Consider the following 14,339-nt stretch of genomic DNA (forward strand, 5'->3'; position numbering starts at 1 on the left):
TAACGTACTGTATATCTGTATTACCAGAGAAATACAACACCTGAACAGTCCATTATCCAGTGGTTAGTCAGATCCTTCACTTAAAGAAAAGTACAGTACCACAATGAAAAACTTGCTCGAGCTAACTGCTAACTTCAGCATGCTGAAATGCTTACAATAACAATGCTAACATGCTGATGTTTAGCAGGTATAGGTATACAGGTATATCGTTTACCATGTTCACCATTTTAGTTTGGAGCGTTAGCATGCTAACATTCGCTAATTCGCAAGTTTTGCAAGTATTCAGTCAGAAATCAAAAGTTACTGGACCAATTTAAACTTTGACCTGCCAGTGGACCACGGATAATTGTACCAAATTTCATGGCAACCAATCCGATAGTGTCGCTGAAGGAAAGCAGATGACCAATGTCAAAAGGGTTAATCTTCTGGGGACTATGAATGTCTGTACGAAATTTCATGGGTGTAGTCTGGACCACTGTGGTGGACAAACTGACATTGCCATCCCTAGAGCCATCTCCACTAGTATGCCTAAAAATATGGCCCCTTTATAAAAACATATGTATAATAATATATATTATGTAAAAATGGCCCCTTTCAGGTTGATATGTGTTATATGTATTACATTGGTGAATTACCATTATTGATGCATTCAAATGTAAGTAGCATTTTAATGTTGTACTGTAGCTGGTCAATATAACTGTGCTATACACTGTAAGGTAGTTTAATATATAAGAATTAATCATATATTATAAACTGATCATGTGTTTTGTCTGAAAAATGTTAACCTGGAAAATAACTGACTGTCAAGTGAAAAGGACAAGTAGCATAAAATAGAAATGCTCCTCAAAAATTGTACTCACAGTAGGTACAGAACTTGCATAAATGTACTTTGTAACTTTCCACCACTGCCAATATCTAGAAATTAAATAAGCAGAATGTAGAAATTGAAATAACAGCAAACAGGTTATAAATTGATGACAGCCTATCTGCAATGAATTCTTGCAGTAGCTTGTGAGAAAAAGTATATTTTTATGTACACTTAAAGATGTGATGCTAATATGGATATGCACTGTTGAGATTTGGTCTTGATCTTGCAGACGGACAAACAAATGGATGGATGGAGCCGACACATACTGTACTCTCCGATAACTTGGAGAGGTATTAAAAAAGGTCCCTGTGGAAAAATGAGGCTATCCAACAATGTAAGAAAAGGTATTTATTTATTTATTTCATTTTAAATCCTTCATATTCCTTTCTTTAATTAAACTCTATTTGCCATACCTATGCTGAATAAATGTACAGAAATATAAACTGTATTTACTGCAGAAGGGGAAAATATAGTAAAAATAAAGAAAGGAAATTCACAGTCACAGACCTATGTATAGCATTGGGAATTTCTATTAGTGATTTTCTTTCACAGTACAAAGTTGACATGCCATTGAAAATGTTAGATCAACAAATTGTTGAGGTGACAAAATGCATGACATACTGCAATCATTTGCTTATCCATTTGAACACAAACAAAATAGTCAAAGGGCACCAGTCAGAAACAGACAGCAATGGTAGAACAGCGATAATCCTGTTGTGACCTTATCTCCTGCTGACAGGACAGGGAGTGGTTAGAAGGGTGACATAACTCAGCACTTTTACCCCCTCAGCCAACTCTCACAAGCTCTGCAGGTCATCCATTAACAGTCTGAGAGTTCAGTGTCACATACTGGTCCTGTGGAGGAGATGTGAACTGCTATGGTTCAGAGAATAATGGCCAACCAGCCAACGATCATAGCTACGCCCCCCATGGGAGCCACCTTGCGTAGACCAGGGTCCCCTGTCAGGGCCTGGTGGTACAGAGAGCCACAGAACATCCCCATGCCCGCTATCAGGAGGGTACCGGCCTGTATAGAGGGTAGACAGAGGAGACACACAAGAAGTATTTTTAATTCTGTATTTTCGGTCACCTGCAATTAACAAATTGCAGGTGTAAGACTATCATACTCAAAACTAAATCAAGTTTAGTATGTTCTCAGACAGTCTCAGACTCAGATACAACACAGCAAGCTGAAGGCAGTATGCTCCATTACAGGTGTGTTCATTAGATGGCATCCACACGGTCCCGAGATGCGTGCAACTTTCTCAAAACAAGACATAAACATAACTCTATGGATGCAAAACTGAAAAAATACCTGCCACCAGTTGCATAACACTGTTGAACAGTAGCAGATGACTGTATTGGGGGATGGCGCACCAGCCTGTCCAAACATTTTAGCAATCAAGGCCAAATGTTTTGCTCCGCTTTGGTCGCAAACATTTTGCCTCTGATAACACACCAAATTCAATTCTGTTTGGAGTACAGCAACTTTTTTTGGTCTTTTTGGTTCCTGTACCTTGAATTAGTACCACTACCACTTGGAGTGGCAGAAGCTGGACGTTTTAACCTTTTACAATCACTTTTAGCTCTCTCCATTTCTGCTATTTTTTCCAAAATGATCTACTTCGACTACCTTGCTCGCTTGCTAACTAGTTTTCACCCTGTCTCATAAGCAGCAGATCCTATCTGTGCATTGATTTTGCTCCTAACCACAGGAGTATAGCTCTGGCATGCATCTCCGTATCATGCAGTTTGTTGATATTCAGATCTTTTGTGTTTGATGCATTTTTAAACAGCCTTTAAATTGCAAACACTTGACACCGCAGGTTTTGCATATGTTGGAAAGTCATAATGTGATAAAACCAGGACACCAGAACCAGAAACTTAAGAACTCACTGCTCCACTGCCAGCTGTTAGCCACAGGTTTATTCAAAACACAGCATCCTCTGTAATTATGGCCTAACGGAATACTGGGTTTCTGAGTGAGGACAGACATGGAGTGGCAGAATGACACTATCACACTAGTTCAATTTTAAAGGACACTCAAGTGCATCCAGCCCTGAGAGTTGGTATTAGGCTTCCATACTCACCACAGCAGGTTTGCCTGAGTGGGCAGCACCCAGCAGGGCTAGGCTGTGGTAGAAATGGTACTTGTTGGCAGTTTCAAATAGCTGGAGAGGCAGACACACAGACAGAGCTTTCAGGAAAAAGTACTCATTTCCAATCAGTCTTCATTTTAGTGAATCAAACATTTTTCTGGAAAAACTTCACGAGGGCTACAACTACAGAGTGTAAAAGGACTACAGGACCGTATCTAATGAGTCACTAGTGTAAAAGGCGCATGGCTTACTATCATGCACCTATTAAATCATTTTCATCAATCAGGCCAAGTTCTCTAATCACACAAGGGGCAGTGTATCAGATCAGACTGAAAATATCTTTATTCTTAAGAGATATTTTAAAACCTTTTTCCTGCCTTTTGACATTCAAAAAGTTTCCAGATCAATAGTGCAAGTCAACAAGTTTGAAAAATATCTCTTGTGCAATTTTTAGCACACTATCAGTAAAAACCCTCTGCTAAGGTAACTCTAAAATTGAGCACTAAACTAAAACCAATCTCAAAACTGCATAATCAAGATCATGATCTCTGACAAGATCACTGAAGTAGAAACTGTATTAGGAGACTTTGGCAGTGATCAAGTGGAAAGTTTTGAAGAACTTCTAATATCAGAGCACTATTTTACATACCACTCTCTGGTAGTCTTCAGGGTCGCTGTTTTTGAAACCTAAAACAAGACATATGGAACAGAAACATTGCATAATGCAGCAGTGTTATGAAATGTTACTTCCACATATAATCTGAATGTGACACACACTTTATGATAACTTTAATGGCAATCAACAGACTTCCCTTGAGTTCCCCACACACTATTTTGGTAATTATTCCTTTACGGGTCACGAACCCCGTAATGTCATGAAGCTTTGTGTCAGTTTAGACTTTTGTCATTGCTTACTGTCTCAAGCTAGATGGCAGGGTCAGTGCAGCCCTAGTACAGTAGGCTCTCCCCTAATATGCTCCAGCCTGCTGTCTCATAGACCCACTTTAAAATGTATTAAAAAAAAATAGCACCACAGCAACGATCTATGCGACACCTTTACATTCAGCTACATCCAGCAAACACTGACTTGCATCTCTGACTGCACGTTTGCCATTGACTCACTCCTTAAATAAGCCTTCTTCCACCATGACACTGTGGAGGCGGGTCACCTTCATTAAAAGTGTGTTTATTTTACTAAAATAACGTGCTGCTTGGTGTGTCGTTTGGATGCCGAATTAACCATTGGCCTATTAAACAGTAGCAGCAGATGTGTGTTCTTCTTTTAGGAGTTATGCAGTTGTGTCGATAAGGAAGCCAGCCTTAAATCGGCTTGTTTTGGGACGGAGGCTGGAGTGGTAAGCGTTGACATGACAGTCTTTCCTGAACGTGCTTTAATACTATCCAGCCCTGTGTATGAGTACCAAGGAGGCCTATAAGCTAATGTAGAGTACCTACCGTGAGCCCCGTATGCCCCAGCTGCCACCGCTGAAGCCCCTGACAGAGCTGCCAACCTTCGGACGACAGAAGCGGCCATACTTCGTAGCTGCGTGTGTATCCGACAGGCGGAAGACTGACGGCGATGCTGCCTTCACCGTCTTTTTTATAAACTCCTGCTTCTAAACTCCGCGGTTACGGATAATGGGATTTCCACGCATGAGGCTAAACAAAAATAAGCAACAGTTGTTACAAAATGACACAGGAAATATAATATAATGTAATTTAACTGTGCATTGTAGAGGGGAAGAAAGGAAAAGCACATTTTAAACAAATCAATTTTTTACCTTATGATCGTTTGCATCCATTATTTTGCCTATGCAATTCCAAAATGAATTATACAATACGTAAACAGCAATTAAACTAAATACATATGCCAGCGGGCTTATAAAGAATACAAAACAATGGCATAGCTAAAATAATATGACACATCGCATTCACACTGATTTGAGCTCCCTCACATCTCACTCCTTGGGCATTAGACCACTTTTCAATTTACATTTTTATCTGAAAGCATATCCTTTACCTGAACTGGCTGTTTATTTTATTGTTTATTTTAATGCTTTTGTGTATTTTATTTCTTTATATTTTGTCATTCACTGTGGTATTTTATTTATCTTGTTGTGAAGCACTTTGTACTTTGTTTTGATAAGTGCTCTGTAAATAAAGTTTTATTATTATTATTTGAGTCGTCCATACGTGCGCCTAATTACGACATTCCGCTGTGTCCTTGAACGCAGCACCACCGGGAGATGAAACTGTTCAACCCAACGCTCCTGGCTGCGAAGCACATCCTTTATCCGTTTGGAGGCTTGAACCAAAATGGCGAATGACTTGCTACAGTTTCAGCCCATGGGCCAATTTCCTAACTCTACCAAATAGATCTGACACTGACATGACACTTCAGCAGGCATTGTAATGCCTTTAGGCTCTGTACTTAGGCTATGCATGCATGAGTGTTGGCATTTTCTAGTCTTCTGGCTGGTCAGTTCTGACTTTCAAAGCTCTCATGTAGTAGGCTACTGCAGAAGACACAGTGCAACCTCAGTAAAAGTAAAAAAAAAAAAAGCTTTATTTTATTATTATTTCATTCTATTTTTGTTTTAAATAGTGGCATCACAGCTAAGCTTGGAGGACAGAAAAGGCTCAAGCTCACGGTTATTCACTGACCTCCACTTCACAAATGGAAAAGAAAATCAAACACATCTCTGTTTAAGACCTCACATGAGAAATGCATTATTCATGGCAGGGCTGAATTCTACAATTGTGCTGCTTTTGTATGAATAATTAATTCTCTCCACACAGGGGTTGCTTGGCTTTAAAAAGGGGTTTATGCTTACCTTCTTTTTTTTTCAGCATCACCGTATGCACCAAATTGCAACATAACAGAGTGATGATGCATTAGTGTGCAGCACTTTGCAAATTGTCCATCACTGCAATTTGGGAAACACGGGTGGATTTCTCTGCTTTAGTGAATTACTCCTGTTTGATGTGAAGTCCTGCCAGCAGAAGTGTTGAGGGCTAATGCCGATGTTGATGGAAAATACACTCATCCATGCAGAGAGCCCACCAAAAGGGGGTGCTGTATTGCTTTCTCATCTGCCAAAGTTCGTCCAGAGAGGGAATGTATGTGTCTGTGTGTGTGTGTGTGTGTGTGTGTGTGTGTGTTTGTGTGTGCATGGAGGGGGCAGGGGGACTTCTTCCAATTATCATATTGAAATTACACAGGGTCACACTGCATTACTGGAGAGTCGCTAAACCACAGTCTCCGTCGAGCCTCGTCCTTAGCTGACTTTGACACAGCATTAAAACAATGCATGCGATTAACACATTTTAATGACCATGTAGCTAATTAAAAATAAGCCTTATGAGTCGCCAGCCTTCGTCGTCAACTGTGAACCGAACCTGTAGCCGGTGCAGGTGTTTGCATGGCAGTCTGTCTCCATCAGGCATGTATGTACTCGTGCATGCGTGGATGTTAATTTGGCTAGATTTGCAGCATTGCCTGCGCGCTGAGTTGTATGCAGAAGGATGCTTGCTTACTCTGCACAGAATCCACACACACACACACACACACACACACATAAACACAGGTCATTTTCAACCTGGCCAATGGCAGATGGGAAAGCAAGGACAACAATGAAGTATGGCTTTACATCTTGTTTTCACAGACAAGCAGCAAATTATCTCTAAGTCCCAGCAGCCGTATGCGGTGAGGTTCCTCCAAGAGCCGACATCCATCTCACTTCAGCCAGCCTGTCCTCTCCTCTCCTCCCTAGTGACTGCTCTGCTCTCCCCCAAACCTCGCCGTGTTTGAGTAGAAGCGTGTGCATGTATGTGTCTGATCTCCTCAGATTGTTTGCCCCCCCCCCAACGGCCTGTCTTGTCGTGATCGAGAAGCAACATTCGGCCCTCGCGAAAACAGTCGAGTGCACGGCAAGGAGAACATTACTCCCTTTGAACAAGGACATCGAGTGAGCACTTCCTGCAAATGGGAACTGGTAGCTTGCCTTGCAACCTACACATTGGCACGACAGTTGCTGTTGCCTAACACTTTATTTCATCCTGGTGCAACCTTTATGAGTATGACTATGGCATGGTGTGACAATGATGAAGAAAGATGCTTCCATCCAGAAAAAAATGTTGCTTCCTTGCCATCCGTTTCCACATTTAAAAACAAGTGTATGCACACCTGGAATCTCACTTTTCTTTCAACTTAATGTACTGCCGCGAGTTGTTTTGAATATCCAATTTCCTATTCTTGTTAGGTATCTTGTTAGGTGTATCTGGTGGCGATGCGTCTGCAAGGGAATCTGAATGCAAGGCAAATAAAGTGGAAGCAATCTGTCTCGTCAACATAAATACAAAGATTCTGCTTTTTAGTTACCAGGTAACAAGACAGAAACACTGCAGCGAGACCTCTTAAGTTGTCATTATGTGAAGAAATAAGCTACGCTCTGAATGATGCTTTCTGAAATGGGAATCTTGCATGGTCATACTGTTGGAAATGTCAGAAGTGTCATCCATCTCCCCCACTGTCGCACTCTGAGTTTCTCAGAGTGAAAATATAGCAGGGAAACAGCAAAAATCGAAAACAGGACAGCTTCATCTTGTAAGCAATGAAATATCCTTTGTGTGCCGAAAGCTTGGCCTGCTGGGTGGCGTGCTCCCTCCCGCAATATAGAGATTTAAAAAGAACCCAACATTTCTGAAAGTCTCCATTAACCTTGATGTGTTTTGACGGTTGCAGTCCTTCACTGTCTTCGGCTCGCTTTGAGAAGCCGCAGCCACAGCCAATTATCTATCTGTTAGGGCGCTTTCATGTCTCTGAGATGTTTAGTCACAAATGTATGTATTGTGCCCCGATGTCACAGCTTTTCATGCTCCAGCTCTGTCACTCGTCCATGTCATTACATCCCTTTCAGCAAAGAGGAAAGAATGAGGGGGGAGAGAGACAGGAAGGGAGGCTGAGAGAGATAGAAGAGTCAGGCCTGTCGAGTGACATTTTGTCTGGACGTCCAGGCTATTGTGTGCTAGGGGAGACAACACCAGTCATTGCCTTTACACTGGCTGGCAGAGCGGCGCACACATACACTGGACCAAAACAGCCCCAGGTATACACACACACACACAATAGTATTTGTCTCCATTCTCATGTCAGCACTGAAAAATATTGTTCTGTGGATGTTTTCAGCAAAATAGTTCCATTTTATTTCTTTTGTTGAAAGCATGGGAGGTTGTTTCTGATACTGAGCGCACTACATGTGCAGCTCCAAACAAAGCAATCAAAGCACATTCAGACTTATTATTAATCCACTGAATGGCATTCAAACTGAGCCACCCTCTTCTTAATGTCAGGTTGTTTGTCCCCAGCATTTACGCACGCACGCACAAAGACAAAACACTCAGGCATGCACAAGCATAAAATCTCAAATATGCATACCACACACACACACACACACACACACACACACAAACACACACAAAGTTGCGGTTACAGCAGGCTCCCCACGCAGAGCGAGCATAATTAGCACACTCGTTAAGCTCATCTGCATCTCTCTTCAAAGGAGATCAATGCAAATGGTTAGGATTTAGCCACTGGCAGCAATTAGGCCAAAAAATATCCTAGCTGGAGAAACTTACAGCGAGGCAAAGTCGCGAGGAATAAATCCATTTTCTGCCCCTGCACTGAGCGCATAATAGAATCCAAAATGAATGCTTTCATTTACTCTCATGTCAAATCAAGTTCAGTTTAGCCATGTTCAGTACCAGCCCTCCTGGTTATCACATAATCCTGGGCTTTAAGGGACAACGAAGTTTCATTAGGAAAATGCCACACCATCGCACGTGTTCCTTCATTACCATGAACGCACTCAATCCTGCATACACCGTCCTGCTGCTGTAAATACTAACTAGCACACGACATGTGTACTAACCCGCAGCAGTCAACAACAAATGCAATATTTACTCCCGTTTGAGTAACAGTTGCTAAAAACTTCAGTGCCAAGCTGCTTTAGGAAATTACCCATTTTTATGAAATGAAACTACATATTTGAGATCAATTTTTAACATGTACTTCAGTACAAACAAATTGTTGATAATAAGAACAAGACTACGACAAAGACAGTGGGCTTCATCGTCTGGGCTCCATAAATGGCTGAACTAAATTTCATGACAGTCCATTCAATAGATGTTGAGATATTTCACTCTGGAACAAAGTGGTGGCCTGATTGACAGACTGACATTGCCGTGGCTAGCGTGGCTAAAAGAATTAAGCTAAGAAAATAATGTTAACACGATGGTGATGGTCTCACACCATCTTCCTCAGCAAATGGAGCTGCCCAGTCGTCATGGAACTGTAGTTGTTCAAATTACTATTCCTCTGAACAATTTTGACGACACTGACTACTTTTTTACTGTTAGAGGTCCCACTAGCCCTAATGCTGGGCTTTTTTTTTTTTTTTTTTTTTAGTCAGGAACTAAAACCCAGTATTGGAAAAGTATTGAAGTGGCAACTGTCGCCTTGGCAACAATTTGGACATGCACATCTGATGAAGGTGACAAAAAACGAAAATAACCCTAAAACCTTGTAATTACACCAAGTACGGAATATTTAATGTTACGTGGTCTATGTATGAAGAACTATATATATTGCTTTTGTTTGCCAAAAAGTCATTCACAGTCACAGAAACGTGCAGTGTGTGTTAGGTCGGTTAGACCTCGAACAGAACAGAACTCCCTGATCAGACCACAAACTCCACAAGTTTGGGATGCTATGTCCTGAAGACCAATCAGAAATAAAAAGCATAAAGTACATTGCATTTAACCATGTTTTACAGCTGGGGTCTCTGAGACCCCACACAGAAGTGGTGTGTCATTTCCTCTAGCGGACTTCAACAGTTCAACATCATGTTTATAAGCGATTCTCATAAAATTAGGGAAAGTATCACAGTGACAAGGTGTTTTCTGGGCTCTTAAAGAGGGCCCAGAGTCTCCAGGACACCAAGCAGAACATTAAGGTTAAGGACGTTTTGTCTGTGTACAAATACAGACAAAATGAGTAATGACTTAAAATGAATAGTATTTATTTAATGTATTTAATAATATTATTGCAGAGAGATTGCTGTGGTTTAGTCCTCAGTGGAAACACAAAAGCAGCATGTCATCCTCTCCCAGAAACTACGGAAGATGGCACGAACTCCCTTCTTCTCCTTTACAGCACAGCCCTGAACCAGGGATTCCTGCGTCTCAGATGCCTCCACTTCCTCCTGCTGCAGTACCTCCAGCTCAATATCCACACTGTGGACAACCACACTGGTCTCCAGTCTGACCAAGGATGTGTCCTTAGTCACGTCATTTTGCATAGTGGCCACCTCCTCGTCCACAGAGACTCCCGGGGAAGCCTCCCTCTTCTCCTGAAGTTGCTCTTCCAGCCCCTCTGAGCTGCTGAGGCCAACATGACCCTGAGTGGATGCATCAGTTTGCACTTCGTGGTCCATATTCCGGACGGCAGAGTCCTGAACCTGGGTTTCCTCTTTCTCTGATTCCTTCACTTCCTCCCGCTGCAGCTCATCAGCCACGAACACAGCCACATTGGCGTCGAGTGTGACCAAAAATGTGTCCTCAGTCGCATCATTTGGTGTAGTGGCCATGTCTTCATCCAGAGAGCCTCGTGGAGAAGCCTCCCCCTTCTCCAGAGGTCTGTCTTTCAGCACCTCTGAGGTGCAGAGCTGAAGGTGCACTTCATGGTCCATGTCCTGAATGGCAGATATGACGCCATCTCTGGCAGAGAAAAAGCTTTCATCGTAGTACATCTGGTGGAAGGACTTGGAGCGCGCGTCAAACCTCTTATAGATGGCTTTGACCATGAATTGGGCCGCAATAGTGCAGACCCTAAGCAGAAGAGTCTTTGATACAGATCCAAACTGAGAGAGGCAGGGAGCTGCTGAATTAGTCAGCAGTTTGCCAATCTCAGCACTGGCAGCTTCAATCTTGTTTCCCCGCTCTGGTTCCTTCAGGAGGAACTTCAGAGCGGTTTCCACCACCTCTGGTACCAGGCGTGCAGCACTGTGTTCAAGCTCCAAGAGCTCTGCTGGTTTCGCGTCCCCCGCAGAGAGTGGACGGCTGGTGATCTGAATGCCACCAAAGATTCTCAGCAGCTTGCTGTGCAGAGATGGAAGGAAGGTTTGTACATCCTCCTCTGCTGCTGGGCGGACGACTGAGACAAACATCTGAAGGCCCTCCAATGTGACCTTCCTGCTGAACAGCTGTGAAAGCTGCTTTTCTTTGTCCAGCTCTTCCAGGAGCTCTTCTTCCATCTGACTGAGACAGAAGTGCCTCGCTGTGGTCCAGGCCTGTCAACATCACTCTTTAGTCTCAACAGGAAGATAATGTAGCTGATAGTAGACTGATTGTACATGAAACTAAACAGGTAACATTCAAATATCGCTCTAAAGTCTGAAGATCCTCTATATTTTACATACCAATTCAGCCATGAACAGGTGATTTATCCCTGTCCTCTCGATTATTTCCTGAAACCTGTAAAAATAAAAGCATTTTTGAAAAAGCTCTAATGTAATATGTCAGTTACCCATCAATGTATCAGTCAAACCAATCACTCACTCCTCCAGGAAGCTTCTTCCTGTCAGCAGCCAGGTCTTCATGTCTCTGACAGATAAATGATCAGGAACCTGATCCTGCTGCTTCATGAGCATAAACTGCCTCAGCATCATTTTCTGCAACACAGATTCAGCACAGTACAGTTTGAACCAGCTCACAGAAACACCATATTATACAATGTAACATAAATATGAACAGTTACATTTACAGTAACTTACTTCTGCTCGGTAGCGATGCCACTCTTCTTCTGAGAAAGAGGACGGTCTCATTTTTCGGACTTGTTCAAAAATGAAGCGGGCGTCCATTTTTAAGAGACGTCAAGTTCTGAACAAGAGAAAAACAGTGAACGGGTTTGTGGAACGCAGTGAATGAGTGAACAAATGTGTCTTTTCAGAGGGTTTGGATAGCTGAGCATTCAGATACCAAATGAGTGAGAATCTACAAGTGCACCTCAAGTTCACAGTGTACGGAATGTAGAACTATGTGACATCAACGCCATCATAATAGTGAAGGTTCCGTCAAAGAACAAAACAAAACAAAACATGGAACTAATATTCAAATTAGGGAACCGAAAACTAAAATGAGTGTATTTATAAGCTTTCATGAAGTACCTTGTATTTTCTTCACAACTGCATCTCTGACAGGAATTTAAGAGTCTACATCTTTCAAACCATAAATTGCCAAGTGCCCACTGATTACAGACAAATGATTACAGCAATAGTATTTAACATTTAGAAGTCAATGTTGGAATATATTTAAGTTTGAGTTAAAAGGATTAGGCTGGGTATATTTTTTATCTTTTTTAATGGCAACAAATCCAATGAAAATCCTACTAACAAGTATTATCTGTATATCCACAACTTTTATATCTGTTTCCTTTGTGTCACTGTACCAACTATACTATTAAAAACCCATTAATTAGACACAACTGTATTTTTATTTTGAGTCCATCCCACATACACCATCCTCCTGCCTTAAATACCCACTAGTGCACCAAATGTGTATTAATCCACAGTGGGGGAAAAGCCCCCAACAAATGTACCATTTACTCTTGTTTGAGTAAAAACTACAGTGCCCAGCTGTTTTAGGAAATTATTTTGAAAAATGAAACTATAAATTTGTCAGTTTTGTTTTTAAAGATTTCACTAGAAAAGATGGATTTGACACAGACAAGGGACTTTGTGTTTAGCACTTATTAGCAAATGTCGGCATGCTAACACGCTAAACTAAGATGGTGACCATTTTAACCAAACATGATACCTGCTAAACATTGGCATCTTAACGTCGCCATTGTGTGCATGCTGACGTTAGCATGTAGCACAAAGTAGCACTGTGCCGCACAGAGCTGCTAGCAGCAGTGGTAGCTGCTGTGCCTGTAGGACTCCTAGACTCCTATTTTGCATTATAGAATGAATCTTCTCAAAAGGGAAACTAAGTATTGCATGTGAACTGTGGGGCTGCCATGGAATCGTGTTGATTTTGACTGGTGGCTAAGATTGCCCATCCTTAATCATGAACAAACATCACGTCCTGTATGTTAATGTTTCCTCTGCCTCCGTCCTTGCCGTTTTCCACCATTTCTCCATCTACCTGGATTATATTTGTGTGAGAATCACACCTTGCTTACTTTGCGCATTCCTGCCGTCTTCCGGCTCCATCAGTCTGTTTTCACACCTCTAATGAGTCCCCTTCTGAATCCTTGTTTTTCTACAACAAAACCTGAATTTCCATGCAGACGCCAGGAGCTAAATTCAAGGCTGGGAGAGGGGAGGGATGGATGTTTGTGTCCATAAGTTCAACATTATGAGGCTTTTAATATTCTAATAAGGCGAATGTTGGCTAAAAAGGTGACCAGCATCCCTTCCAGCCTGAATTCCATCAGAGGAGTTAATTAGCAGAAGAGTGTGGCTAGGCTTTTCTGAGGGTTTTTGGAGCTATGGAAGGACGAGAGTTGAACCAAAGAGGAGATGTGTTTTCTTTGTACTTTCTCAAAGGAAAGTATCGGAGCAACAATGTCACAATAGAATGTCTTCATACATCGGTGAATCAGCTCCATAGGTGAACATTTAATGCTGCTCTGCTCAAACGGCATAATGGAGGCTAAAATAATATAATGGAGGCTTTTGTAAATTTCCAGCACAATCCCATCTTGTGTAAGAATCATACATCGAAACCAACGCTCTGCTACACCTCCATTCATCCACTGTGGTTCATTTTAATAGCTGTATGCACATGTTTTACTCTGGAGGAATGTTTTCTATTTTTTTCTTCATTTTTATTTCCTAAACACTCACCTTAAAATGAGTGCACCCACAGTCTGCCTTAACTATAAAGTGAATCTGTATGCAGCTTTCACAGTAAGGCTTTTTTTTTTACTGCTGTTATCTATAATTGCAGAAAAGACATAATTACCTTTTGCCAAAGTAATATTTTCAGAGTTGCACTTATTTTTGAGGGTGTGAGTTTTGAGAATATTTTATTAAAACAGAAAATGTGTGTGTGTGTGGGGGGGGGGGGGGGCAGGTATTGACAATTTCAAGGTAAAATTGTAAAGCAATCAATCACATTCTCAGATTTGTATCCATTTTTTCCACTGTTGAAGTATGTTGCTACAGATCATACAATCAGTCTGTGAAGTATTGTTCTGTTTTTTTCTTGTACATTTTTCTAGTTAATCTGTTTTTTTGTTTGTTTTTCATTGATCTTTATTTTCTAGAGTTTGCCTACAGCAAATGTAAAAGCTTTTATGAACTAGTTTG

General features: G+C 41.5%; 2 protein-coding genes across 2 annotated transcripts; both read right to left on the minus strand.

The window, feature by feature from the left end:
- Positions 1 to 1,203: 1,203 nt before the first annotated feature.
- On the minus strand, positions 1,204 to 4,574 carry tmem256 (transmembrane protein 256). Its single transcript, XM_044184831.1, has 4 exons — positions 4,423 to 4,574; positions 3,617 to 3,654; positions 2,959 to 3,039; positions 1,204 to 1,895 (listed from the first exon to the last, which is right to left on the minus strand). The coding sequence occupies exons 1-4, from the start codon at positions 4,499 to 4,501 to the stop codon at positions 1,752 to 1,754; spliced, it is 342 nt and encodes a 113-aa protein (XP_044040766.1). The 5' UTR covers positions 4,502 to 4,574; the 3' UTR covers positions 1,204 to 1,751.
- A 5,449-nt stretch (positions 4,575 to 10,023) lies between these two features.
- LOC122870377 lies at positions 10,024 to 12,062 on the minus strand. Its single transcript, XM_044184504.1, has 4 exons — positions 11,799 to 12,062; positions 11,584 to 11,696; positions 11,445 to 11,499; positions 10,024 to 11,315 (listed from the first exon to the last, which is right to left on the minus strand). The coding sequence occupies exons 1-4, from the start codon at positions 11,883 to 11,885 to the stop codon at positions 10,092 to 10,094; spliced, it is 1,479 nt and encodes a 492-aa protein (XP_044040439.1). The 5' UTR covers positions 11,886 to 12,062; the 3' UTR covers positions 10,024 to 10,091.
- Between the last annotated feature and the right edge of the window lie 2,277 nt (positions 12,063 to 14,339).

Source organism: Siniperca chuatsi, linkage group LG22 (assembly GCF_020085105.1).
Source record: "Siniperca chuatsi isolate FFG_IHB_CAS linkage group LG22, ASM2008510v1, whole genome shotgun sequence".
In the NCBI taxonomy this organism is placed as follows: domain Eukaryota; kingdom Metazoa; phylum Chordata; class Actinopteri; order Centrarchiformes; family Sinipercidae; genus Siniperca; species Siniperca chuatsi.